The sequence below is a fragment of the Melospiza melodia genome, chromosome 21, assembly GCF_035770615.1.
Source record: "Melospiza melodia melodia isolate bMelMel2 chromosome 21, bMelMel2.pri, whole genome shotgun sequence".
NCBI lineage: Eukaryota > Metazoa > Chordata > Aves > Passeriformes > Passerellidae > Melospiza > Melospiza melodia.
In genome coordinates, this window is record NC_086214.1 from 9,405,785 (window position 1) to 9,432,808 (window position 27,024).

The window sequence follows — 27,024 nt, forward strand, 5'->3', positions numbered from 1 at the left end:
CCTGGGTGAGGGGAGTGAGAGGTGAGGACTCCCAGTGCCTCATTTGCTCTGTTAGACCAGGACTGAGCTTTCCTGCATTCTCCATCCCCTCAGCCCAGCTCCAGCAGGACCCAGGGTCCTGTCCCAGGCACAGTCCCTGGCAGCAGCTGGGGACCATCTGGCCCAGCTGCAGAGCATCTGTTCTGCCATGCTGGGCTTTCCACAGCCCAGTCCTGCTCCTCCCCTTGTTCCTTCTTCCCTCCAATTCCCCTGAACTCAGAGGACCTTCATCACCTGTGAGACCCCTTCCCCATTTTATAAGCTACAAGAATGTAAAATTTGGTGGATGATTGGTTGATGATTTATGATCATGATTTATATTTTTGTTTGGGTTTTTTTGGGGGCAGGTTAGTTGTATGTTTGTTTTGGGGTGGCTGTGGAATGATGATGACAGCTGGTTGTTGTTTTTGATGCTAGGGAATGTAGGGGAAGGTTAATTGGAAGTGTATTGATGATCAGTGATTTGGGATGAGGGTTTAACAGGAGTGGTGACCCCAGAGTCACCTGGGGAAGGGCAGGGGGTGGCAGGATGGACAGCAGCACCAGCCTTGGTGCCTGTTTGGTTCATCCCTGAGGCTGGGCCATCTGGGTGAGGCTTTTTGGACTCTTTTCCCAGCAGAGATGTGTGCAGGGGTGTGCAGAGCCGGGGTGTCTGGCCCATGGACGTGGGGGTGAGGAGCAGCCTGCACCAAGGGCTCAGTGTTGATCCAACAGCCCCCATCAGCTGGAGGGGTGTGGGGAGCCTGGGCTGTGATTCCAGGCAGGGAATTGTGTGATTGGAATGCTGCTCTTGTCCCAGGAGCTGTTCTTGCTGCAAGCCCAGACACCAGAGCTGTCTCACACAGACAGTGGAAATGATGAGGGTGAGTGATTCCTCTCCATCCTCTGCTTGTGAACCTCTTCCCCTTTCCTGCAAGCATCCCAGTTCTGCTTTTCTTTTTTCTTCCTGTAAATACTAATTTTAGGGTTGTGTGTGGATTTACTGCTTGTGAGGGCAGGGTAGGAGAGCTGCACACACAAATAAAAATCTTCAGTGGCCATCAGGCATCTCCTGTCACCTCCCAAGGACAAGAGTTGTCTGAGCCTCGGGTTGCCTCTGAAAAACCCCATGGGGTGCTGAAACAAATCATAAAAACCTAACTAATATGGATGGGTGATCAGCTGCAGAGCAGATGGGGCTGGTTTGGGCTGGGAGAGGGGGCAGGAGAACCAGGCAGAGCTCAGTGCTGGGAACAAAGGTGAGAGCAGCACGAGGGGGATTTTCCTGCTCCAGCTGCCTCCACACTGGATGTCTAGGATCAGCTAATTAGAGGGGCTTTTCTTGGCAGGTAAATGAGAGAGACAAGCTCATCCAGGCACTGAGTCAGCCCAGCTGTCTCTGAGCAGGATGAATCACCATCCTCATATGAATTGACAGCACACTGAGCTTAGGTGGCAGCTCTGACTCCTTCCCTGACAGGAGATAATAGGCAGCCTCTCCTCCAAGTCTGTTTTCCAGCAGGGATCTAGGAGGTTTTTGCAAGTGGAAATAAGTAGATTTTTTGCAGGTGGGATCTGGCAGCACCATGTGGTTGAGGCTGGGGCTGATCCTGGGAATCAGCCCTGTGCTGGGGCAGGAATTCCTCTGCAGCCCTGAGAGCTGCTGGTCACTGGGCAAAAGGGATAAGAAATTGAGAAATTGATGAAGATGATGAGAATTGATGAATTCTGCTCCTGAGCTGTGGTTTGGATACTCCAGGCAGCACCTGGGATGCTCCAGGAAGCTCTTTGGGCACACACACCAGGATGGAATGGCAGAGTTGATTAAATTGATTACATTTTCATTTAATGCTTCAGTGCAGAGCTGTGAAGGGGAGGCCCAGCAGCCAGACTGGAGTTAGCAGGGTGGGTGTAGGGCAGGGTTGATGCATGAACCTTTTCCTTTGGGTTTTAGCCAGGAATGTGTGGGGCTCTGGGTGGAGCTGAGGGGGTGGGAGAGTGACCCCTCAGCTGTGCTTTGCTCAAATCCAGCTTTTCCTGCCTCTTCCCTTTGCAGGAGGAGAACTTTGTGGCATCACTGTCCTTGGGAGGGTTCTAAAGAGTCCTAAAGGGCTCCAAAGCTGTCACCCATCCATCTGGGAGCAGCAGCAATAAGTGACAAGTGCCACCAGGAGCCATCTGGTGCAGGCTCTGCGTGGCCAGCAGGGTCCTGGCTTGGGGCTGGAGCCCCAGCTGGAGCCCCAGCCCCAGGCTTGGATGGAAAAGCAGGATTTGGGCAGCTCCTGCTGCTTTGGGAGGGATGAGGGGATGAGATTTGGTGAGCTCAAGGCAGAGTTGGGTTAAAGGCAGTGGTGGATGGGAATTGTTGGGGTTGTTCAAAGCAAATCCTGGAGTCACCTTGCCCAGACAGAACTTCCAGGCTTTTCCTGGGCTCCCAGTGGCTCTGTAAATCAGCAGAGCTGAGGCCATCCCCATTAAACATCCTCAGGCACTCTCCTGAAGAAATGTTAACTGAGATCTGGCCAAATTCCAGTTGGAGTCATTGCCTTTGCCTGGCAGTATGGAATAAAAGAGCATTTTTCTGCAAATCTCCTATTCTCAGTTGTTTATTATCTGGCTGGCAGCATCACATCTCTGCCCATTAATCCATCTCTCCAAGTTCCTCCAATTGCAGCCTCCTGGAGGGGGTTCAAGCTGCCACCATTTATTATTTGAGTCAGTCTGCCAGGGAAATATTTGCTCCTTCCCTGAAGCATCAACTCCCTTCTCTCACTGCACCCTCAGTGCTTGAATGAGCCGTTTGTGGCTCCCAAACTGATATTAACTCTGTGAAACAGAAAATACTCAATTATTATATCAACACCCACATATTTAATGCTGATTTGACTCCAGGCTGGTGGGTTGGACATGAAATGTGCAGAAGCAGTTGCTGGTTTGTGTGGAGGTTTCCAGGGTGGCTTTTGGGACCCCCATCCAGGTGTGCTGAGCTCCCAAATGCTGCCTGCCCTCCTCAGAAGTGCAAATTGCAAATTTGATTATCTCTGTGTGCCTGAGGGCTGGATTTTTGTCCCAAAATCTCTTGTGCCATAATTACCTTTGGGGTGCTTTACTCTTCTCTCAACCAGAAATCAATTCCTGCCTCAAAAATCTTTCTGGGGAAGAGCAGGAGGACGTGGTTGGGTTTTCCTCACAGGTTGTGTCCAAAATGCAGAAAAACACAGGGCTGAGTCACATCTGAGCTGACCTCCCTCCCCACACCAATCCCACTTGCTGGAATCATTTTTCCCCAGATAACTTGGAGCAGATGATGGATGGAAAACTGAATTAATCCTTCCTTCCTTCAGTGCCCGACTCTTGTTTACAGCACCAACCTCCCTGCTTGGAAATTCAGGAAAATGCTGCCCTGATTTTAGTGGAGATAAAGGAGTTTTGGAAGAGGTGCTGGCCAAACCAGCAGCTCTTGGGATATTTGTGAGCAGCTGTGATGAGGTTTTTTTTTTGCACAGGAACCTCATTTGGGCAGCAATAATTTGGTGTTAGTGAAAACAACAACAGCAGAAGCTGCTTTCCCAATGACTCCTCACAGGGACCTGCTGCATTTCCCCCTAATTACAATTCAATTTGCAGTGATAAATAGTTTAATAAGCAAAAAATGGGCTTGGCTGTGGTTGGTTATGGCTCTGTGTGGCTTGGGGGATGCTGAGACTGGTGGAAACACAATTTGGAGCTTCCAAAGGCTCAAAAAAAAAAAAAAAAAACCCAAAAATTTGCAGTTTGGACAGCAGAAAGAAAGAAGTGATTTTACATGAGGGAAAGAAAAGTTGGGGGTGCAGCTCGCAGATGTTTTCCTTGCAGAGTGATGGGTGAGCTCTGAGTTTTGGGGGAAAATAGATGTTTTTGTGGGTTTGCTGCAAATAACAGGTTGGGCACAGCATCCCTGTGCCTCTCACTGGGCTTGGGGTTTTGTTTTCAAAAATAATTGGGGTTTTTTTTTATACCTTTCATGGCTGTGGCTGGGGAATTTCTATTGCTGGCTGCTGGAGGAACACGTTACATTTATTTTCTGCTGGATTTTTGGATATAAATTTCAAATTCACCCCTCAAAGTGGGTAGGTGGTTGAGGGTTTTTGTTTTGGTTTTTTTTGGTGGTTTTTTTTTTTTTTTTTTTTGGTTGATGGGTTTTTTGGTGGTTTTTTTTGTGTTTTGTTTTTTGGTGGTTTTTTTTTGTGTGGATTTTTAAAATTTGTTTGGGTTTGAGGGTTTATTTTTTGTTTTTGGTTTTTTTTTCCTATTTTTTTGAACCTGATAGCTTTACACTGCTACATTTGCAGAATATTCCTCCTGTGGAGGCTCAGCTGGTTGATGACAGGAAATTTTCCTTCCAGTGGATAAGGATGCATCAACGATTTCCCTTTCAGCTTCCTAAAGCTGGAAACAAATGGAATAAACTGCAGAGAAGTCATGGATGATTTCTATTTGAAAATTCCCCCTTTTTCCTGCAGAGATGTTCCCATTTTTCTGCCACACCTGGACAAAGCACCCCAGCAGAGTTCAGGAATTGGATCCACTCCTGAACACCCATCACGCAACTCAAGTTTGCCAAGCAAGTCCAATGTCTGCATTAGGGGATACTTTTGGTGTGTTTAATACCTGGGAACACTGTTTACAAGCTTGGATTTTTTAAGATAAAGACATTTTTGGGCAAACAGTAGGTTTTATCAAGGGAGGTGTGTGAGGTGTCCAAAGATTTGAATTTCCACTTGATTCTAATCAGAAATTCTATGGGAGCTGCATAAGTAAAGTATCACTGTGAGATAAAAACAACTTTGGGTCCTTTTTCTTTGAATTTGTACTGAGGTGAGCCAGGACAGGCCCAATGTCCTCATCTTTTCCCTTGTTCTGTTCTCTCCCAGCAGCTTTTAGAGCTCTGTGGAGGAGAAGAGCACTGGAGGCACCTGAGCCTGCTTGAGGTGACCCCTGAGCTGATCCCAAAGGCATTGCTGGGCACAGGGGGCACTTGCTCAAGACTAAATTCACCCTCAAATCTGCCCTGAGAAAGCCATGCCTGGCTTATAAACCACTTTAAACCTTATTTATTTAAAATCTGCACTTGCCATCTAGGTAAAATCCGCTGGGAAAAAGGAATGTGCTGAAAAAAAGTGGCTGGAGCCAGATGCTGGGCGTTCCTGCAAAGGCACTGATGGGTGATTTGCTGCTGACAGCATGAACTGGTGTTAAGTTATTAAATTGCAGATGAGCTCATCACTTGGCCTCGAACAAGTTTCAGCCTTCAGAGGCTTTAAAATATTGTGTGTGGTGGAAAAGAGACAGTGCTGGTGTGGCAGAGAGGGTTGGGGAGCAGCTGAGGAAAACATCTGTGCCTAAAAAATGGGAGAACCAGGAGGGAGCAGGGAATGCTCCACGTGGGAAATGTAAAGTTCTCCCAGCAGAGAGGAGGAGAAATTCTCTCGTTTATCAGCTGGAGTTTTTCATTTTAGCTGAGGAGAAAATGGTGAAGAGTTTTGAGATGCTTGAAGGGGCAAGATGCTGAGCCTGGTTTGGTTCTGAAGGTCCCAGTGAGTTGTCCCAAGTCCCCAGATTGGCCCTCTGGTGTTTGCCACAGGTCAGGGACCAAATCCAGCTTTTATCTGATATTTGCTTGATCCTAATGCTGAGCTTTACTAAACTGGGATGGTGACATCCATGCTAGAAAAGTGGGAGTTTCCTTTCAGCACCTCCCTCCACAATTTCTATTCTTCCTCTTGCAAAGAAGCCCAGGGTCTCTCCACACTGAGTTTTTAAAGTACAAAAATAATATTTTGTAGAAATTTGTAAATATTAATTATTATAATATATATAATTTGTAAATAGAAAATTGTATAATATATATAATTTTTATACTATAATATAATCTGTGTAATTTGTAAATAGTAATTTGGCAGAAGCCGTGAGACAGACCAGAAATCAGTTTTGCCACTTGATTTTCCCAGCTGGGCAGCCTCACACGTGTGTGGTTTTTAACATTCTCCTTTTTTACTAAATAACCTGTTTGCAGTCAAGGAGTTGCTGTTAACTCAGGCAGTGCTGCCGGGCTGATCCTAAAAATACCAAGGAAAGCAGTGGGATAAACACTTGTCACCTCGTTTGTGGCCTGAGCTGGAATTGCTGTAATGTGAGATCCCTCGGGCTGTTGTGTCTGAAGGCTCAATGGATTTTTTTTTTTTAAAGTGTGGATGTTTATTTTCAACCTGTCTGAAATCACAGAGCATCCACACCTACAAGCAATGTGCTTTCCCGTGGGGTTTTTGGGGCTGGAGCATCTCTGAGCTCAGGACAAGCTTTAATTTATTGCACGGTGGCAAAATGTTATTGGCTTGTGTTTGTCAGGAGGAAATTCTTTGTGCCAGGTGCCACCAGCTCCATGGGAAGCAAAAGAAGTTCAAAAAGGAATAAAAAGATTGTTTGGGTATTATACACACGAATATATTTGAGGTGAAAGGAGCACACTGTGTATAACCCTTCCCCTCACGTGTGATATGATGGATTCCACACGGGGAGTTCTCTGCTAAAATTCCTCTAATTATTCAATCTGAGAAACACAAACCATAGAAATCAGCCTTGGAGGGGGCCTCAGGAGGTCTGGCCCATCCCTGGGGCAGGATCAGCTCCACCTGAGCTGCTCCTGACTCCACCTTGTCCAGTCTGGCACAGCCTCCACTCCCTCCCAGTCAGTCTAACCCAGCATTTCCCCTTCCCTCTCTCCAATCCATCCTCCAGTTTGCAGTGCTGCAGGTTTGGGCTCCTCCCTCCCTCCCTGTGCACAGCAGCCCCAGAACTCCTCCAGTGTGGTGGTGTTCACAGGAGTCCCAGGATGAGGGAAGAGAGGAGAATCTTTATTTCAGAGGAGGACAAGCTTGTTTCAGAGAGGACTCCATGTTTCAGAAGGCTGGTTTATTTTTTATTAATATATTAAAAGAAAATGATCTATTAAAACTATACTAAAAGAATAGAAGAAAAGATTTCATCAGAAGGCCTGCAAGGAATAGAAAAAGAATGGAATGATAATAAAATCTTGTGACTGACCAGAGAGTCTCAGACAGCCAGACTGTGATTGGCCATTAATTAAAAATAATCACATGAGACCAATCACAGATGCACCTGTTGCATTCCACATCAGCAGATAATCATTATTTACATTTAGTTTCTGAGGCCTCCAGCTTCTCAGGAGAAAAAAACCCTAAGGAAAGGATTTTCCATAAAATGTGTCTGTGACACTCCAGTGCTGCATTTATCCTCCAGCTGCAGCTCTGTGTGTGATGTTCTCTGGGGTTATCTTGCATTTTAACCTGTTGCAAGTGTGTCATGGACTCAGTGGGTTTATGAGGCTGATCCTGCAGCCCTAAAGCCTCTTTGCAGAGCAGGTGAAGGCCAGGAGTGCAGCTTCCCTCAAGGTGACACAAGGTGTCCCTTCCTTCTCTTTGTCACCAAAACTGCAGTGTTGTGGTGTGCTGTAATGTCCCATTTTGGCCTTCCAGGTCATTCCCCCAGGTGTGCCTGTGCCTCTCTCCCTTCCCCCTTGCCCCCATGCTGAGTGAGTCCTGTCAATCAGGCTGAACATTCCAGCAAGGCGTCGTGTGGTTGGTCAAGTTCAAAGGATGCCCCTGTGCCCAGAGGTCATTGGCCTGTCTGGGTGTCATCTTCCCCTGAGACCCTGTCCCTCTCACCTGGTTGGTGCTCACCTGTACCTCCCCTCCCCCTGTCCCTGAGCTTAAAAAGGTGATCAGAGCATGCGGTCAGGATTCTGTTGGAGCAGTTGCTCACGTTCAGACCTCAGTAACCATGGAATAAACCTCTGGACATTAAACCCTCCAGCAGAATCCTCTCCTTTTTCTCTTCACCATCGCCTGAAGCCATTCCTCCTGAGGTAACGGGGTTCCTAACAAGCCTGGACTTGTTCAGTGCCCAGCTGCAACCACCAGCAAGCCAAGGTATCTCTGGGGTGACACACCACAGCTGCTGCCTTTGGCCCGGCAGCGAGGGTCAGACTGGCCCAGGCACAATCTAACTGGTAATACTGCAGGACAAACAAAAACCCTCCAACAACATTTTCAGTGGGAGCTGCTGGGGAGCATTTCCTCCTGCAGTCAGGGCTGACTTTAAGAACCTTTGACTTTTCTGTCCCACCTAACCTTGCTACTTTGCCCTGTTTCCTGCAGGATTTAGGGATGGAGTCCACCTCTCTGGATGATGTCCTCTATCGTTACGCCAGCTTCCGAAACCTGGTGGATCCCATCACCCACGACCTCATCATCAGCCTGGCAAGATACATCCATTGCCCCAAACCAGTAAGTGCCATGGTCTCCTCTCATTTTGTGCCTTGGCAAACTGGGAATGTGGAAAATCCTCCCAGTTCTGGGTGGGTCTGGACCAAGAGGATCGGGTTTTCCAGCTGAACAAGTGATATTCTGCTAATGTTGGTTCTCCTTCTGGCTTGTGTGTGGCAAGGGATCATCCGTGGTGGATGGACCTGCAGGCATCACTCTGCTGTATTTGCTGCTAATAACAGGTCTTTAATTTCCTGTGAGAGTGTCTGAAGGGATGGAGTCATTCACTGCTGCTTCTTGTGGATGTTTCACTCAGTTATAGCCTCCACCAGTGTTTGAAAAGGAGGGAAATTGCTTTTTTTTTTAAGCATTTACAGATTTCTTTAATGTTATGAGGCAAAGCCACAAAGGTGCTGGTGTAGGTGTGACTCTGAAGGGCTTCATAAAACCCTCAGCCCACAGTAAAAGGTGCTGGGAAGGGTGGAGAGGACACCAGGGACCCAAATCTCCATTTTCAGAGACAAGGATGGCTCTCCATGTCCTGCAGCGTGAGATCGAGATGGAGCCACACCCCTGTGCTGTGCAGGGACATCCATGGATCCCTTTTCCTGTGCAGAACAAAATCCTTTCCTTCCTCCTCCCCCATGGGCTGGGAAAGTGCAGAAAGCTGCTCTCTGCTCTCGTGCCGGGCGCGTTTCCAGCAGAGAGGCCCCGTTCCCCTGCTGGGCCTGTCCTGCTCCAGAGCCCTGAGACTGAGCTGGTTCCTCCTCCTGAGGGTGAGAACCATGGGAGGAGAGCTCTGGATTCCCCATAAAAACACCCCCGAGGCCACTCCTGGGCCTGGAGCTGCTCCAGTGCTGAGCTCCTGCTCTCCCCTGGCCCCCTGCAGGTTTCTGTTGGCACCAGAGGCTGTGCAGGAGGCAGTGCCAGGGTCAGCAGGGAGGTGCAGAGTCCTCGTTGCTCTGCTCAGCCCTGTGGGGCACATCTGGACAGCTGTGTCCAGTTCTGGGCTCCTCAGGGCAAGAGGAGCTCCGGGAGTGGGGCCAGAGCAGGGGGACAATGAGGATGAAGGGACTGGGGCTGCTCAGCCTGGAGAGGAGATGCTGAGAGGGGCCCCCATCCCTGGCTGTGCCTGTGTGCAGGGACCCAGCAATGGGACAGGAGGAAAGGGCAGGAACTGATGCCCAGGAAGCTCCACCTGAAAATGAGGAAGAATTCTTCCCAGTGCAGGTGAGAGCTGGAGCAGATTGTCCAGAGGGGGTGTGGAGTGTGGAGCCTCCCTTCCCTGGGAGCTGCCTGGACACAATCCTGGCCATGTGCTGGGAATTTAGGGCCTTCCAGCCTGATAATTCTGGGACTGTGTGCTGGCAAAAACCCAAATGAATCAGCCTGTGCAGCACTGAGGCTCTTACTCTGCAGGAGAGGCTTTTTGGGTGCCCTTGGTGCTCTCCACATCCTCTGCACAGCTCAAAGCACCACACCAGGGATGGATTGGATGGATGGATGGATGGATGGATGGATGGATGGATGGATGGATGGATGGATGGATGGATGGATGGATGGATGGATGGATGGATGGATGGATGGATGGATGGATGGATGGATGGACGGATGGATGGATGGGATTGGATGGATGGATGGATGGATGGATGGATGGATGGGATGGGAGGGATGGATGGATGGATGGATGGATGATGGAGGGATGGATGGATGGGAGGGAGGGAGGGATGGGATGGGAGGGATGGATGGATGGATGGGAGGGATGGGAGGGATGGATGGATGGATGGATGGATGGATGGATGGATGGATGGATGGATGGATGGATGGATGGATGGATGGATGGATGGATGGATGGTGAGGGAAGCAGGGGTTGTGCAGGTGACAAAGAGCAACCCCAGCAGTATCAGGGCTGTGCTGCAGCTCCTCATTGGTGGCTTTGCCTTGCTCAGCTTTGGGTGCCACTGGCTGTGCTTTAAACCTTTTATTTTTTTGTTTTGTTTTGGCAGCTGAGTGAAAAGTAACTTCATCACAGTGTTTCGTGGTGGTTTCCTGAGATACAAATGTTCTCCAAGTCCCCAGAAAGTTGCCTGCTTTAGTCACCAGGGTTATTTTCCAGCTCCCAGCCCTCTCTTCCCCCAGACTGACTTCACTTTGACAGAGCCTTGGCACGATGTGTGAGAGCAGGAGAACACTCAGGGCCAGGAGTGCTGCAGAAGTTTTGGCTTTTGCTCTGAATCCTGTGCCATAAATATACATAAATCTATATGTTGAGGCAGCTGGGAGCTTGTCCTTATCCATGCAGAGGTGGATGGAGCTGGCCTGGACCCTGGTCCCTGTTAACCTTCTCTTTTAAATGTGTCCCTGCTCAGGGTTCTGGGGTCCTGGAGAGGCTCTCCTGCCTCTCTGTACATTGCTTTTTTCACTCAGCTTCTATTTATACCACCCTCAGCTTAAAGGTGACCCCTTGGTCTCTCCTCTGAGCTAAAATAAAAGTTGAATCATTTTTCCAAGCCCTGGGTAAACACAGCCTGAGTCTGTATGGCCAGGAAAAACTGGCCTGGGCTCCCCAGCGTGGCTCTGGAGCTCAGGGGGTGCTGATTCCAGGCAGCAAACCCAACCCAGAAGCTGTAACTTGTGCTGGAGGAGGCTGGAATGCTGTGAAGGAGGAATTTGGGAGGTGGAAGTGTTTGGGTGAGCTTTGTGTGGGTGTCCAGGCAGTGCTGCAGGGCTGGATTGCTGCTGAGGTCCCAGCCTGGCCTGTTGGTTGGGGTGTGAAAGGAGCCAAGGAAAAATCTCCTTCCCAGATCCTTTGGAAGTCAGGGCTTGGATTTGGTCCCATCCCAGTGTTCAGTGCTGTTCAAGGAAACCCAGGTCCTGGAGTGCAGCTCTTGTCACCTTTGGGGTTCCTGAGGCCTCAGAAGTGGCAGATTTGCTGTTCAGGAAACTCAGATTGTGCAGGAAGTTTTCCAGCATGGAAAGGGGATCAAAGACATCTGAACAAGAGTCTTCTCCCCCATGGCCACTCTTTTATCTCCCTGCCTCTCTCCTTGTGGGAAAGGTTCCTTGGAAAGCAGCTCAGCTCCAAAGCCACTTCCCAAAACCCAGTGCCAGCAATCAGTGGGTGCTGCCCTCAGGGTGATGTCTGTCTGTCTGTCTGTCCCCACGGGCAGGAAAAGGGGACAGAACACCCCAGCAAAGCCATGTGCTGTGGGATTGCAGCAAACCTCCTGCAGCTGCTCTGGTTTGGAGCTGAAAACACAAACTTTGAGTAAGGAGTGAAGGGCCCTCGTGAAAAATTCACAGCTCTCCGTGCCAGCAGGGATATCTGGCCCTGAACTATTGGAAAATTGAAGCAATTCCTTCTTTTCCACACACCAAAGCCACGTGTGTGGATGACTGATGGCTGAGATAGGGAGTGAGTCAGGCTTCCCTCCAGCTTGGGGACTTGGATTTGGGATAAGCACGGGGGAAAAGGGAAAGTGGAGCCTTGGGCAAGGCTGGTTTGGGGTTTGTGCCTTTGTGCTGTTTCACTGCAACCCCTGGGGTGTACCTGGGAGCTCCTCCAAGCCCTGAAGGTTGCCCAGAGTGAATTTTGGCTTTGCTGATCCCTATCCTGCTGCTTTCTGGCAGGGCAAGGCTGGCAGAGCAGCTTAGCAAAGCCCCATCCCAAAATCCAGCTTTGCCTCGCCATTCTCCTGCCCCTCCTGGGCAGCAGCTTCTTTTATTAAAAAATAAAACAAACCATCCCAAAATCCAGCTTTGCCTCACCATTCTCCTGCAGCTCCTGGGCAGCAGCTTCTTTTATTAAAAAATTTTAAAAAATTCCTAAAATTCAGCTTTGCCTCACCATTCTCCTGCCCCTCCTGGGCAGCAGCTTCTTTTATTAAAAAATAGAACAAACCATCCCAAAATCCAGCTTTGCCTCACCATTCTCCTGCAGCTCCTGAGCAGCAGCTTTTTTTATTAAAAAATGAAAAAAAATCCCAAAATCCAGCTTTGCCTGACCATTCTCCTGCTCCTCCAGGCCTCAGGTGGAAGATGTGACCCTGTTCAAACACCGGGGAGTGAATTTGGGCAAATATCTCAGGTTGGGATTATCTCAATTTTGAACATCATCTTCATCTTCCCCACTGAAATTCAAGATAAATGGGGACAGGGGGAGTTTTTAAAGCTCTTCTAAGCAGCTGGAGAGTGGAAGCAAAGTGGATTTTGCCCTGGGTGGATGGAAGTTCTGTTTTCTTGTCATTTGAGCAATTTCTGTGTGGCTTCTTCCAGAGAGGAAGCACCCTCTATTAGGAAAAAATAAAAAAGGAAATAAAGAAATAAAAGCAAAGAGATTTTGTAAATAGGGAAGGTGCCAGGAGGCTTTGCAGTGATTGCTCTTCCTCGATGGCAGGGACTGGGATCCCTGGCCTGAGTCCAGCAGGCGATTATCTCCCAGTTTGAGCTATTTGGGGATTTCTAAGAGCTTTATCCCACCCTTCCCATCTTCAAAGAGCTGTTGGGTAATTTGCTAAATCCTGCTGATTTCTCTGTCACTTTTCCTTTTCCCCCTTGCCATCCATCCTGGCCCAGCACAGCTCCTGGCTCTGCATCCGTGTTTTGTATCTGCTTGGGGCCCTTGGAAGTGAAATTTCCCTGCTGCATCCCGGAGCTGCTGCTGGGAGAGCTTGGGTGCCCCCGACTGCTCCTTCCTCACCTCTTTTTCTCTTAAAAAAATACAGAAAATCCCCAGTTGTGCTGCAGAGCTGAGGTGGTGAGTGAGCAGCCCTTTCCCTGGCATTCACATTAGCAGGGACTGGATGGGAGAGGGTCCTGCCACCCCTCCCCAGGCTCCCAGGGCTGAGAACCCCCAGGGAATGACAGAAATGTCCCAAAAATATCCCAGGGACACTCCTGCAGCCATGGGGGGCTGGCCTGGGCTCTGCTTCCCGTGGGATCCCAGCTGATCCAGGCTGGGAAATGCTGAATTTGGGACATAAATAACCCAAAAATTCACATCTGGTTTCATCCTGGGAGAAGAGAGGGGACAGAGGAGGGTGAGTGGTGCCTGCTGGGATGAGACCTGAGGTTCCAAGGGCGATTTTCCCTGAGAAATTCCAATTTTCCTCTGAATTTCATCTTCCCTGTGCATGCTGAAAGGGAAGGCAGTGCCATCTTTCAGGAAAGGGAATGAAATCTTGAAATCAGAGGACAGAGTGGAACAAACACTCCGGAAAGGAGATATGATCAAGTTAAAATGAAATGGAAAAAAAAAACCCCAGAAAATCTGAAATGGAGTGACTACAACAAAATACACTGAGAGGAAATGAAGTGCAGTGAAAAGAATCAAAAATTATTCCCATTGAATTCCCTAAAATCAGGGAATAAAGGTAAACAAAGAGACAAAAGAGAAACAGAAGAAATGAAATTTCAGAAATGAAACAAACCTGATACAGAGTGAAACAAGAAAAGCAAAATGGGATGACATGAAGTGCATAGCAATGCCCCATTGATCCTCATTTAAATCAAGATTTCATTCCCTTTCCTCAGAGTGCCATCATCCCCCTGAGCACTGATTCCAGTGGGTGTTTTTCTCTTTTTCTCTTGTGCACCAGCTGCAAAGATTAACCTGTTGTTTGCTGAGATATTTCCAGAGTAATGAGTAAATCCAGAGCAATCCCTCCTGGATTTTTAGTTGTTCATGGCAGGATACAGATGAATTTGGCATTAAAATTTCGCTGCTCCAGTGACCTTTCCAGTGGCATCTGAGTGATCTTCCCATAATGATTTTGTTTGTAGCACTCAAGTGGGTCCAGTTTAGGATGCTCCAAGGCCTCCCCCCACACCTCAGACAGGTTTTTAGGGCCAGGAAATGCAGCACACACCTCCCTGCCATTCCCCACCCTGCTCCCATTCCTCCTTTTCTATGGAAGCTGAGCTGGGTACCCTCCAGCAGCTCTCAGGGAAGATTTTGATATAATTTTTTTTTTTGCAATTTTATCTTCCATGTCCCCCTCAAGGGCCATCTATCACCTCGGATTTTATTGCCTTCTCTCTCTAATTGCTTCTCTGAAGTCCAAGTGCAATATTACTGCAGGATCCTGTGGAACAACTTCCTGAGCTGCTGCAATCCCCTTCATCTCCTGCTCCTGCCTCTCTTGATAAGCCCTATTGTACACTGATTTTCATTTTGGTGTGTCAACACCCAGGCTGAGGCTTTGCACTTTGGCCTTTCTGCAAAGCACATTGGGGGAAAATGTGCAGAATTGGGTTCCACTCCTTCCCTTTGTTTCTACAGATTTTGCCTGTCAGTTTTCTGCCACTTCTGCCTTTCTGCAGCTTCAGCAGCTCCTAATTTGGGTTAATTCAGGGTTTAATTGCTGGGTCCTTGGTGCTCTGTGGTTGTCCTTAGTGAGCACTCAGTGCTGCTGGGACGCCCAGGGGTTTGTGGTGGCAGAACTGGAATTTTAAGAGTTGCAAAGGAGCAAATCCTCTGCTGAGAGCTCCAGAATTAATGTGGTTGGTGTTGGGGGAAGTGACCACCCCATCCCTGCAGCCAGAACGTGAGGGGCAGCTGTGCCAATCCCACTCTTTTGGGGTTTCCAGCTTTGCTAGATTTACCTGGAATCAGAGGATTTTGGGGTTTGCTCAATCATGAAGTTAAAACAGTTCCATGCTCAGTGTTGGGCTAATTTGATGAAAGCCAAGGGTTAATGTGACCTCCTGGAGATGGGCCAGGCAGGTCCCCTCAGGTGACACAGCCTGGCTGTCCCTGCAGGCCCCTCCTGCCCACAAGTGCAGCCCAATCCCATTTTGCACCAGTTGCTGCCTTTCCCCCTCATTGAGTTTTATGCTGCTGTCAAGCAGGACTCCACAAAATGTTAATTTTGCCCTGGCACGGAGCTCCTGCCATCTGCTCCAGGACACCTTCAGCTGCCAGGGTGCCAGGCTGCTCCAAAAAGGTGCTGAAGGGCCAGAAGTGCTGCTCAGGGTCTGTATTCTCACCCTGCCATGCAGCTAATTACAGCCACAACCTTTAATTATTCCTACCTTTTTCAGTGCAGTCCTTACCTGCTGACCTGGGTTTGGAATTTCCCTGGATGGGTTTGTAGATGGCTTTGGGTGATGGATGGGGGTGAGTTTTCTGATCAGCATCTCCAAAATTCACCTTCCTGTGCAAAAAAAAGTTGCTGCTGGATGGGAAATTTAGTGATAAAACCTTCTAATAAGGTTTTATCAAAGTCTAATTTTTGCTTGATTGAAGATTGGTTCTTCTCCTCCTTAAAAAGAAAAAGCAAAACCTTTTTCTTTGGCTTTTATTTATGCTACTTCAGATTTTACCTCTTTATCCTTTTTTACCTTCTTCTTTCCCTTTTTACCTTCCCAAGAGGGAAATTTTGGTCAGATTTTACTTCTTTTACCTTCTTTAAGAGGGGATTTTTGGTAGTAAAGCAAAATCTATCCAAGCAAACCAGAAGGAAGGGAGTGAGGTTTCTGCTGTGAACAGCATTCCCTATCCAAACAGCATCTGGAGCTGTTTGCTGGGTTTGCATTGTTTCTGTGCAGCTTTTATGTCTTTTATTTCTGTTTCTGTGCATCTTTTAACGTTGTCTCAGTAGAGTTTCCCACAAACTACAAGGATTTCCTAATATTTGGTGTAGTTTGAGATGAAAACCCCCCTGAAATAGGTGATGTAGGATCTGATTTGATGCTGGGCTCTGACTGTGTGTAATTCCTGTGGCTCCACAGTGATCATTTCAAAATATGACCAAAAAAAAACCCTCATTCTTATTAAAATAGCCTTTATTTAATTGCTTAAGTTCCTCCTCTAATTTGAATTAAACCAGACATGATTTATTTTGAAAAGCTTTTCTGCTCTGAGCTACAGGGTGGTCAAATTGATCAGCCCTAAAGCCACGTTGTCACTTTATTTAGAATTTATTTTTGGGATCTATCACTCCACTATGCCAAATCTGCGTCCCTTTGGGCATCACCCTCATCCTCCACACACCAAATCCTCTTCCCAGAGGAGCCTGAATTGAGGCAAGGGGAATTGCAACAGACTCGTGGTGATATTTTAAGGTGATATTTCAAGGACACCTCCCTGGAGAGCTTTTCCAGGGTGGATTTTTCATGCTTTGCCCAAGGAACTCAGCCATGAAAGAGGAGGGATTTGGGATTTAGGATTTGGGATTTGGGGTGGATTCCTCCTTGCACACCTGGATGGGGCTGTTGGCAGGAACAGTCCCCAATCCCTGCGTTCCCCTCCTGGTTTTTGGGATGTTTTGGGGGAATGGTGGATTTAAATCTTTTCCCACCTCCTGATCTCACAGGATTTGCTGGAGAAAACCCCATTAGGAGTTGCAGAGGGGAATCTGGGACTGGCTGCAGCACAGATGTCTGCAAGCAACAATAGGCTGAGCTCAGCCCCACGCTCTGGAGGCACAGGGGGGAGGGACAAAAAGAAGAAGAAAGGGAAGGGGAAAAGGCAAAGCAGAAAATCATGAGATGACTTCAGCCCCTCGTGACAACATCAAAAGGGAAGAGTCGTAAATTCGGATCCCATTAAAGCCAGGGGGAGCAGGAAAAGCCATTTTGGGGCTGCAGCTGCAGGTTTGGGGTGGGCAGAGCTCTGTCCTGGGGTTCATCCTCTGGGCCCTGGGGGTGCTGGACACGGATTTCCCTCCCTGATTCCCTGAGATCTGGGGGTCCCTGCCGTGTTTGGGGTCTCCATTCCCACTGTGGGCATCTCACAGGGTGTGAATCCCTCACACATGGGGCCATTTCCACATTTCCTCTGTGTTTTGCTCTCATCCTTTCCAAGCCCCAACTCCAATCCCTGGGGATTTGCTCTCTTTGCCTCCTGCTAATTTGGGATAACTGATTGGATACACATTAAAGCCATTGAGGATTTTCTCCCCTGGAGCTTCCCAGGGCATGTCTCACTGTTTTATGCCTTTGTTTAACTGGATAATAATTCCATTTATCATTGTCAACATTTTTTTTTTGTCTTTCAAACACTTGAGGTTTTTTGCTTAATAATCCAGACTATTATCCTATTGTCCTAGCTGATCATCCAAGACAAAAAGAGGAGGATTTGGAAGGAAATCTCTCATTCTCTTTATTTTTAAGGTGTGAAATAGGTCATGTTTTAAGGTTCATTGTCTGCTGAACTGCATGAAAAGCAAAAATCTTGGTTGAGGGATCCTCACGCCAAATATTTCCTGGGCAGGAATGGAGGTCCCAGGATAAGTGTGGTTTGTGCCTCACAGCTGCAAATCCTGCAGCATCCAGAAAGGGATGTGGCAAATGTGAAAATTCTTCTAAAGGAACCACAAAAGGAGAGGGGAAAAAAGCCCTATTTTTAATGGATTCAGGAAAGCCAGGGAGTTCTCATTTTCAAGATATGCAGGACAGCACGTTTTTATTTAAGATTGATCGTGAGTGACAGAAATGTGAGAACTGTGTAATAACGCTGGGGAAAAATATAATAAAATCCTGTTGCTTCCTCACAGCCCCCAGACAATGGCTAATTGTTCTAATTTGGGTCACTCCCCTGCTGTGCTGCAGCAGGAATCCTTCACCAGGGCTCTTGAATCATTAACATTGGCCTCTTTTCCACGGTGCTTGGCCCCAGGGCTCTGCCCATCCCCAGAGATTCTGCTCCTGGAGGAGGAGCAGGGATTCATTTCTTAATGAAAACAAATTAATTTGCTGTCACATCTTTATCACCTCCTTTGAGCTCTCTCTCCTTTTGGAGCAGCCCTGAAATCCACTTTGGGGACCCAGATCTTGCCCATGAGGTGATGCAGGGAGGGCAGGCAGTGACCCCAGGTTCATTTACCCACAATGGAATCACAGCCCTGCTCATTTCAGGGTTGTTTTTCCCTGGGGAAATCCCTCTGCCCTGTAGAAAAGCCAGGAAGGTGCTCAGGGGTGGTGAAAGGTGCTGGGTGATGCCTCAGCCACGGGGTCAGGACACAAATCCCAGCTCCAGATGTGTGGCTGATGGATCTGTAGGAGCTCAGTGCTCAGGAAAAGGGCACATCCCAGCTTTTTTCCCTTTTTTTCCTGTCAGCAGCATCAGCTGGGAAAGCTGGACTCTTGTGTGTGTGTGGTCTGTCCCATCTCCTCAGCCCCACCATGCAGTTTTCCTCCCACAGTTTGAAAACCAGATAAAAAGTGCACATTCCCACCCCCTGTGTGATGTTAGAGGGGTCACATCTTGTGTGAGGCTTTTCCTGTGTGTTATTTCAGGAGAGTTTGCTGCTGGGATTGGGCTCTGGTGGTGAGAAAATGCAATTTTTGTGCTTGGTTGTTGTCCTTTCCATGGAAAAGGCACTCAGGGTTTCCCAAAACCAGCTCTGTGGGATTCAGGCTGTGCAGGTTGAGGTTTCCCTGCCCTCTGACCACAAAAATCAGCTTTATATTGGCCTTCCATGAGTGATGTGATGCAGACTGATGGAGATGTGGCAGAAAGAGATTCTGGCCTCAATTTTGATGTTGTGGGAACTGCTTCACCCCTGGAAGCAGCAGGATCTGCCCAAAGGGGTTTGTGGCTTTTTTTTCCATCATTCCTGAGGGTGCTGATGGTGCAGAGATATTATCCCAAGGCAGAGGGAGCATCCCACAGGAATTCTTGCCATCATCACTCCCCTCATCCCAGGGGTCTCCCCATTCCCCAAGAGGTTCAAACCTTGCCAGCACGAGCTGGGCTGCTTTTAAAGCTGATTTTAAAGCTGATGTTTACACTGATTCCCTTTCCAAACAAGCTCTTGGGCTCAGTCCCACCAGGGTGTGTGTGTCAGCTCCAATTATTTCCTGATAGATTTGCATCAGGAACAGGGAAAAGCTTTTGTTTGGAGTCCTTGGCACAACACCAGCAAAGTCTCTTCTCCTGCACAGAAGTTTTGGGGCTGCAGAGGTTTGGGTAAAAACCTGAAAAAATTGAGATTCCTGAAGCAGAGAGTTTGTGGGAATGAGATGTGCAGAAGGAAGGAGCCCAGCCTGTGCCTTAGGAGGGCTCTGAAATGGGAATTTTATTTATTATTATATTTATTTTCTTATCACAAAGTTGATAAAGTGTGCAGGAATCACGTGCTCTAAATCATTTATTAAAGCCCCCAAAACAGAAATATCTCAGGATCTACAGGGCTTGGGATGTGAGCTTGTGAAGAAAAAGGGCTGAAAGGGTGGGGATGCTGGATGTGGAGAAAGGATTAAAATATTCCTTGTCCTGCTCCTGTACCAGCATGGATGGGCTGGGTTTGCTTTGGGCTGAATTATTCAGGAATTGGTTTGATGGGAAGTTCAGGCCTGAGCTTCCCTTGGCCATCTGGAAGTCTTAAGGGAAAAAAAAACCCTCATCAAAAACCTCAAAAAACCTCATTGGAGAGGCAAGATGGTCATGACACACCTGAACCAGCAAAAATTTGTGGTATTTTTTTTTTACTTTCTCAGCTTTTCTGCATTCCTCTTGTGAATCATTTCACTTCCCCAACACTTCAGCTGGGATAATGCTGGAGACAGCTTGAATTGTCTCTTGCAGGGTTATTTTGGAGGAAATTTGCAGCACAAAATGCCAGCAATGTCCTTCCCCCTCAGGATTTTAACACTTTGTTTCCTTTTCAACACCGGTTCTTCAGGGAGGCCTCGGAGCTGAAAACCCCCACTCCTCCCTCAGGGTGGATCTGCTGTTTCAGGGGCTGCAATGCTTAAAAATAAAAACAATATTTAAAAAAGCAGATGAAATGAAAGCAGCTGGCACCTGGCAGGTAAAAAAAAAATTAAAAAATATAGAGAGGTGTCAAAACCTGTGGTGTTTTCTTCTCATGTTGGGGCGGGTGCTTCCACAGCCGGGAAGGTGTTGCTGGCAGTGTTGCCTTCCCAGAATGTTTTGAGGCTCTAATTAAAGAATTGCCTGCTTTTCAAGGCTTTCCTGAGGGAAACATGAGGTAAAATCCTGCTTTTCTTTATTTTCTCAGTGTTCATTCCACAGCTTGAGCCTCTCAGGGTTCATCCAGGCCTGAGGTTGGTTTTTGCCACAGGGCCTGCAGTGGGACAGGAGCTGTGGGGATGCCTGAGGGGTGAAATTTGTGGGATGAAAACCCAGATTTTGGGTTCAGCTTGGTGGTGAATGAGGTGTTGAAAAGCAGGGGTTAAAATGTGCTCCTATAAACCCAGATTTCCTGGGCAATTTCTGCCTGAAATCCCCTGGCACTGCTGCCCTCAGTGCAGGTGGAGCTGGGCAAGCACCACCCTGGAATTACCAGGGAAAACATCCTGGAATTACCAGGGAAAACACCCTGGATTTATGAGGGAAAAATCAGCTGGAAAATCACCTTGTGATTCATGGGAATCACCATGATATATCTGGGAACAAACCCTCCCAATTTATATCAAGGCTTCATTCTTACAGTGGAGTCAAACCCCACAAATCCTGGTTGATATTTCTGCCTCAGCCACCTGCAGAGATGTCCTGGCTTTGTGGTTGTTGTGTTTTTTGGTTTTTTTACCCTGAGAAAACCTGCTGTAATTGTTTCCCTGTACACCCCCAAGTGATTTGTCAAAATCCCAATTGCTCCCAGGTAATTCAATATTTATGATGTCTTTATAAGGCTGGTCTCGCTCCACTGATGCAGAGGTGAGGGGGTGAATAAATTGCATAAATTGCATAAATTTCATAAATTAGGGGGCAAAATCTGAGCTCTCAGGGAGGATGTGAAGGCAGCAATAATTGGCTGTCCAGGCAGAGGAGATACAGAACCTTCCTCAGGATTTTCCCAGAAAATCCTGAGCCATCCCCATGGCTGAGCAGCCCAGACTGACTGTTTATTGTAAGGTTTCATCTTTAATTCCTGTGTCTTCCCTAATGATGTAACATTTTGATAAAACCAGGCAGGCAGCACAAATTGTCGCATTTTGAATCTTTTTTTATCATTATTGATCTTTCAGTCAGGCTCATCTCTGCCTGTGACCTTTCAGAGAGCAAGAGAGGCACTGCAGGATGGGTGGTTGGAATTACTGGAATGCAGATCATCTGTATGAAAATCCTGGGGTTTTTTTTATAAAAATAAGGACTGGGTTTTATTTTATTTTACTTTTAGGACCCAAAATTTCTAGACCCAAATCCTTAGAAACTCTCAGAGTTCAAGTTTTCCAAGCCCAATATCCCTTGGGATGAAAATTTGATTCAAAATCGAGAAGACGTTCTTCAAAATCGACCACGTTTCTTCATGTTTTATTTTTCCTAACAATTAAATTTGTGAGATTTTTTTCTCTTCCCAAGACTCCATCATCTCACAAAGCTGCTGGGGAGTGATTTTGGGTGGTAATGAATGGGTGATTTAACCAAATTTAATCAATCTCTGCCAGATTTTAGTGCTGGAAGCTGTTGTGTGGTGTCAGGTGGTAATGGTGGGATACTAAGAATATAATAATGATGATGATGATGATGATGATGATGATGATGATGATGATGATGATAATAATAATAATAATAATAATTCCTGCAGAATCTTAGCACTCAGAGAGGTTTTCCCCCCCTTTCTGGACAGTTTTGAGGGTGGTCCCTCAAGGTTTCCCAGCTCCAGCTGGAGCCGCTGTGGGCTCGGGGCAGCCCCTGGGTGTGATGGCAGTGCTGCAGAGCTCTCACCCCGTGTCCTTTCCGTGTTTTTGCAGGAAGGGGACTCCCTGGGAGCCATGGAGAAGCTCTGCAGGCAGCTCACCTACCACCTGAGCCCCCACTCGCAGTGGAGACGCCAGGGCATCATGAAGAGGAAGCCGCAGTCCTGGTGAGTCCCTGCTGCCTCCCTGTCCCCAGGCTGGCCCCCTGTCCCCAGGCTGGCCTTGCCACCCCTCAGGGGCTGGGGACACTGGAGAAGGGAGTTTTCCACGATGGTTTTGGCAACTTTGGGAGCTGCCTGTTGCTCCCTGCAGCCACAGGAGGAGCAAATCCACCCTGCTCAGAGCTGGGGTGTCCCAACCTCCAGAATCCTCCTCCCTCTCCAATCTCACCAGAATTTCCCCCATTTATGGTTCCCTCGTACTCCCCCAGAGGTGTTTCCCTCTATTTCCATCTTCCTTTCCCTGTTGAACAGCACTTCAGTGCCTGGGGAGGAGGAATGGTCTGGAAAACCTGAGCCATCCATCCTCCAAACATCCCTTGCCTCCCAAAGTGCTCCAAGAGCTTCTAATTAGCTGGTAATTAATGTACAGGCACGTGTCACCATGCACACCGTGGCTTGCAGTGCACAGAAGGAATTTTGTTGTTAAAAATAGGGAAAAAATAACCCAAATCCCCTCCTCATCCAGCTCCTCAGCAAAGCATTCCCATCTGGTGTCATCCTGGATCCACAGAGCTGAGAAACCTGTGGCTGAGGCTGATGAGAATGGAAAGGGCTGTTTGTTTTCCTTATGTTGGGCATTATATATTTATTATTTTTGCTTAAGGAAGCGAGAAATAGAAACAAAGCTGCAATCTGGGAGAGTCAGGATTTGTATCCAGGTGCTGGCTCGTGGTCCCAGGAGAGTTTTGGTTGTAATGGAGCTGTAGTAGGAATTAATCCAATGAAAAAAATGGGATAGGTAAAGAGAAGGGAGGAATGTGGTCACAGGAGGAAAAAAAGACACAAGGAAATCAAGGATTGAGTGGCCAAATAGGATTAGGAGCACATTTCCCAGGGATCTGGCTTATCATCCTCACAAAGTGATGCCCTGAGAGAGCAAAACGTGGAGAAATGTATTTCACTAGCAGCATTAGGAGAAATGTATTTCACTAGCAGTGTTACCCACATTTCTGGTGGGTTTTAAGGTGCATTAATGGCTAAAATCCGCATTTTCCAATAAAGCAGCAGAAACTGGGGGAGTGCTGGAGCTCCCAGGCTGTGTCCTGGGGGCACACGGAGCTGTAATGACCCAGCAGCTCATTAACCCTCCGGGGTTTCCTCTTAATTAGAGTAGGAAATGCTCACCCCTTATCCCCCCATTGTTCAGGTCACTCTGCTGCTGCATCCGAGCTCTTCACAGCCCCCAAACCGCCCGAAATCCTTGGAAATGACAGAACCTCGAGCCCTGCTTTGTGCCCCTCTGTCTTTAATTACCAATCGCCGTCCTTAATCCCCAGCCCGGGATCAGCGCGGTGTGAGCCCAGCCTCGTGCCCGAGATTTGCAAGGCTTTATCTGCAGCTTTTCCTTGCAGCAGCCGGGAAATGGCTGAGGTTTCCCGGGGCTTTAGGGGCAGGAATCGGGTTTTGGGATCGGGTTTTGGGATCGGGTTTTGGGATCGGGTTTTGGGATCGGGTTTTGGGATCGGGTTTTGGCTGCCAGCGAGCCCTGTAGTGACCCGGTGCCAACGTGGGCTGCTGGTTCTGCCCCAGCCAGGCTTTGGAGGGTGGGATTTTCCTGCATTTCTGGTTTAGATGCTCTTTTAGGAGGTGGCTGTGAGTTGATCCCTTTGCTGGAAGGTGAAGTCAGTCTTGTGCTGAAGTCTAAATGCCATAAAACAGGGATTTTACAGTGAGCATCCTGCTCTGGGCTGGGCTTTCCAAGTGCACAGTGGAATTGTGAGCTCCCATTCCCAGGTGCTGGCATTGCCCCGACTCAGCCCTGCTGCCAGGTGTTGCAGGAACTCCCCAATATCACAGATTCACCCTTTTTCATGTGTGTGTTGCAGGGAAAATCTCTTTCCTTCATCCACACCCACATATCCACTGCAGGTGGGAATGGGAAGCAGAGCAGGAGGAGGAGGAGGAGGAGGAGGATGGGCACAGAGGATGGAGCTGATTTTTTGGCCAGGCAGAAGGAGAGAGGCTCTGCTTCCTAATCCCAGCTCCTCCCAGGCTGGGTGTGCTCCCTAAATCCAGGCAGACATCCCCAGCCCTGGCACAGCAGCACCCAAACCTCTGCCAAATGACCTTATTTATTTTTTTGGCACGTTGTAAATCTGTCTGGCTCTCCCTCGCTGTCTCCCTCGGAATACATTCAACATCCAGGGATGAAAATCGGGGGAAAGCCAACAGCAGCAGGATGGAGGCAGCCTGCTAAAACCATTTCCCTGTGCCTGGCTCTGCCTGGGGACAGGATTCCAGCCCTGGAATCTCCCTGCTCCTGTCGGCATCACAAAGGCAAACCCCGGGAATCAAAGCTCCTGGGAGCAGGAGGTGTTTCCAGGGGAAACCATCCCTGGGGATATCCCGGTAGGAATGAGGCAGGAATGCAGCAGAGAGGATGGGGCAGTGGGCAGCAGCTGAAGGAATATCAAATATTCACGTTGTAACTCCAGATTTACATCAGATAAACCAAATATCTTTCCTTATACACACAATTCTTGTTAATGCCCCTGCACAAAGCAGGAGAAGAATTTAGGGTGAAGCGGCTCAGTTTAAATGGAATTAAATGGGGTCAATCTGGACCTAAATTTGTGGATTTTTTGACCCTGCTGCTGCTCAGAGAAACCCCCAAATGCTCACACCAGGCTGAGCCAATGTGGCATTTTCTGCTCTTTCTAACCCCATTTTTCATTTCACAGCTCCCAGCCCTCACCTGTGCAAATTCCCCCGTGCTGGCACCTGGGAAGAGCCAGGAGCTGATTCTCTTCTCATTTATCCTGGCTTTTCCAGATGGTTTTCCTGAGCTGGGTTTTCCTGGGTTTTCCAGCCTATTCTTTTCTTTGCCACTTATCCTTTCTGCTGGTGACACCTGTGACTCAGCCTGAACTCCTTTCACCCTCTGATGTGAAATCACCTTGAAAACAGCAGGAAAATGAATAATTTGGGACAGATTTTGGGCCTGTGGAGGCTCTGTGAGGCTGTGGCAGATTTAACCCCTGGTTACCTGAGGGTTGGATGTTCTCCATGGCATTTGGCATCCAGGAGCAGAGACCTGTTGGAACAGAAGGTGTTTGGATTTAGAGATGAATTCACAGAGGTTGAGCAGCCTTATTCTGATGGCAGGAATGATCTTTTATCATCCCACTCCTGATTCCACCAGGGACACAAAACATTTCTGTCTTGCAGGAATGCAGGGTGCAGGGCTTTCATGTTGGCAGTGCCTGCTTGCGTTGCTTTACAAAGGAAAAAAATATTAAAAAATGAGTTTTGATGGTGGGAGAAGCCCTTTGGAGAACAAAAGGGAATGTTTGTGGTGGAAATCCTCCTCTGCTGTGGCAGCTGGTGGGTGAGTGAGAGGAGTTGGAGCTCCTGCAACAAAAGGTCCCTTCAGAGCACCCAGCACAAACCCAGGTGGTGGGAGGAGGCTGGAGCAGGGGCTCCTGGCCATTAAAATCCCATTTCTGTGTGTGTGTGTGTGCGCTGCAGAGAGCAGGGAATGTGGGAGTGGAGCCTCTGGGATGTGTGTGGGTGATCCCTTCTCCCTGTGCCCATGGATGCCATTCCATGCACATTCCAGGGCTGGCCCGGGGAGCTGAGGGGACACAGGATGCTCCAAATGCTCAGAACTCAGTGGTTTGGGCTGGTGGTGAAGTTTTCCACCTTTTGCAGTGGAAAACAGGCGATTCCCAAACCTCTCTGCTCTGTCCAGCATGGCCTGAGGCTCTGGGGATGGAGAAAAGCAAAGTTCTGGTTCCTGGTGGCTTTCCAGGTTGGGATGCTCAGCCCAGACTCAGACACACTCTCTAATAAATGTCTAAATGTGATGGGAAGGCCTGGAGTGACACAGAAATGAGCTAAGATTTTTGGGAGAGAGAGTGGAAAACCTTTGGGAGACACCTTTGGCTTGGTGGAGTTCCCACAGGGCTCAGCCAGTGTCATAAATTGGGAATATTTCCTGTGCTTTGGCAGAAATGTTTGGGAATTTGTGGTGCTGGAGAGCAGCAGGGAGCTGGTCCCAGCAGGGCTGTGGGATTTGGCAGGTGAGGAGCTTTGATGGGGTTCAGGGCACACAAAGAGGAAAAAAGGAACTTTTTGAGGTACCAATGAGGAGTTGGAATAAAAAGTTGGATGTAATTTTATCCCAGGATTGCCCTTTCCATCACCCCTGTCCTCCTCACCTCTCTCTCCCCTCCATGGCCATGGGGCATTGCCTCCATCTGCCCACTTTGGATTTTTATAGCTACTCAAGATGTGACTTTTCTCTTTCTCTTATGGGAACAAACCCTGATGTGCCCTGTCAGTTCTGTTCCCTCCTCACCCTCTGCTCTGGGCTGCTGCCCTTGAGTTTATTCCCTTTGGCACCTCCCTGCTGTGTCTGTGCTCTCATGGGCTGGGAATGTCCAAGCTGCTCCTTTGCTTTGTGGAAAATCCATTTCCCAAGATACCTGAACAGGAGCAGCATTTGGGGCTGGTCCTTTGCATTGAGATTTGGGATTTTTTGTAGATTTGAGTGGGGTGGGCAGGTTAAACTGGGGTTAAATGTGCCCAAGCTGCCTCCCAAAGAAAGGGAAAATCCCAGCCCTCTGAAACTGGGATGCAGCTCCCTGGAGCTCCTTGTGGTGTAGAAATTCCAGTGAATCTTCTCCAAAAATGCTGTTTAATGTGCAAATATCTCCTCTGGCAACCCCAGGGTTTTGTGACCATGGTGAAATGTTTTGTCCTGGTGGGAATTTGGTGTGATGTTGGAGGGGAGAGGAGGAATAAGTCAGCAGAGGCTGAGTGGGAAGAAGGGAAGGATTCCATCCAGCTGGAGGTGGATTTCTTGAATGAGAGAGGAATAAAAAGAAAAAAAGAAATGAGTGTCATTTTAA

At 48.1% G+C, this 27,024-nt stretch overlaps 1 protein-coding gene and 1 long non-coding RNA gene across 3 annotated transcripts in view; one reads left to right on the forward strand and one right to left on the reverse strand.

The window, feature by feature from the left end:
- LRRC75A (leucine rich repeat containing 75A) overlaps positions 1 to 27,024 on the forward strand; it is a 61,268-nt gene that overhangs the window by 19,086 nt on the left and 15,158 nt on the right. Inside the window, exons 2-3 of the mRNA XM_063174127.1 lie at positions 8,235 to 8,363; positions 22,005 to 22,117. Of these exons, the coding sequence (XP_063030197.1) occupies positions 8,235 to 8,363; positions 22,005 to 22,117 (242 nt within the window). The remainder of the gene's footprint in view (positions 1 to 8,234; positions 8,364 to 22,004; positions 22,118 to 27,024) is intronic.
- The window catches only part of LOC134427929 (uncharacterized), a 28,509-nt gene continuing 26,505 nt past the window's right edge, over positions 25,021 to 27,024 (reverse strand). The window contains exons 9-10 of one of the 2 annotated variants that reach the window (XR_010030265.1): positions 25,158 to 25,205; positions 25,021 to 25,067 (exon numbers count right to left, since the gene is read on the reverse strand). This is a non-coding gene — a long non-coding RNA (uncharacterized LOC134427929). The remainder of the gene's footprint in view (positions 25,068 to 25,157; positions 25,206 to 27,024) is intronic. The other variant, XR_010030264.1, reaches the window with a different exon arrangement.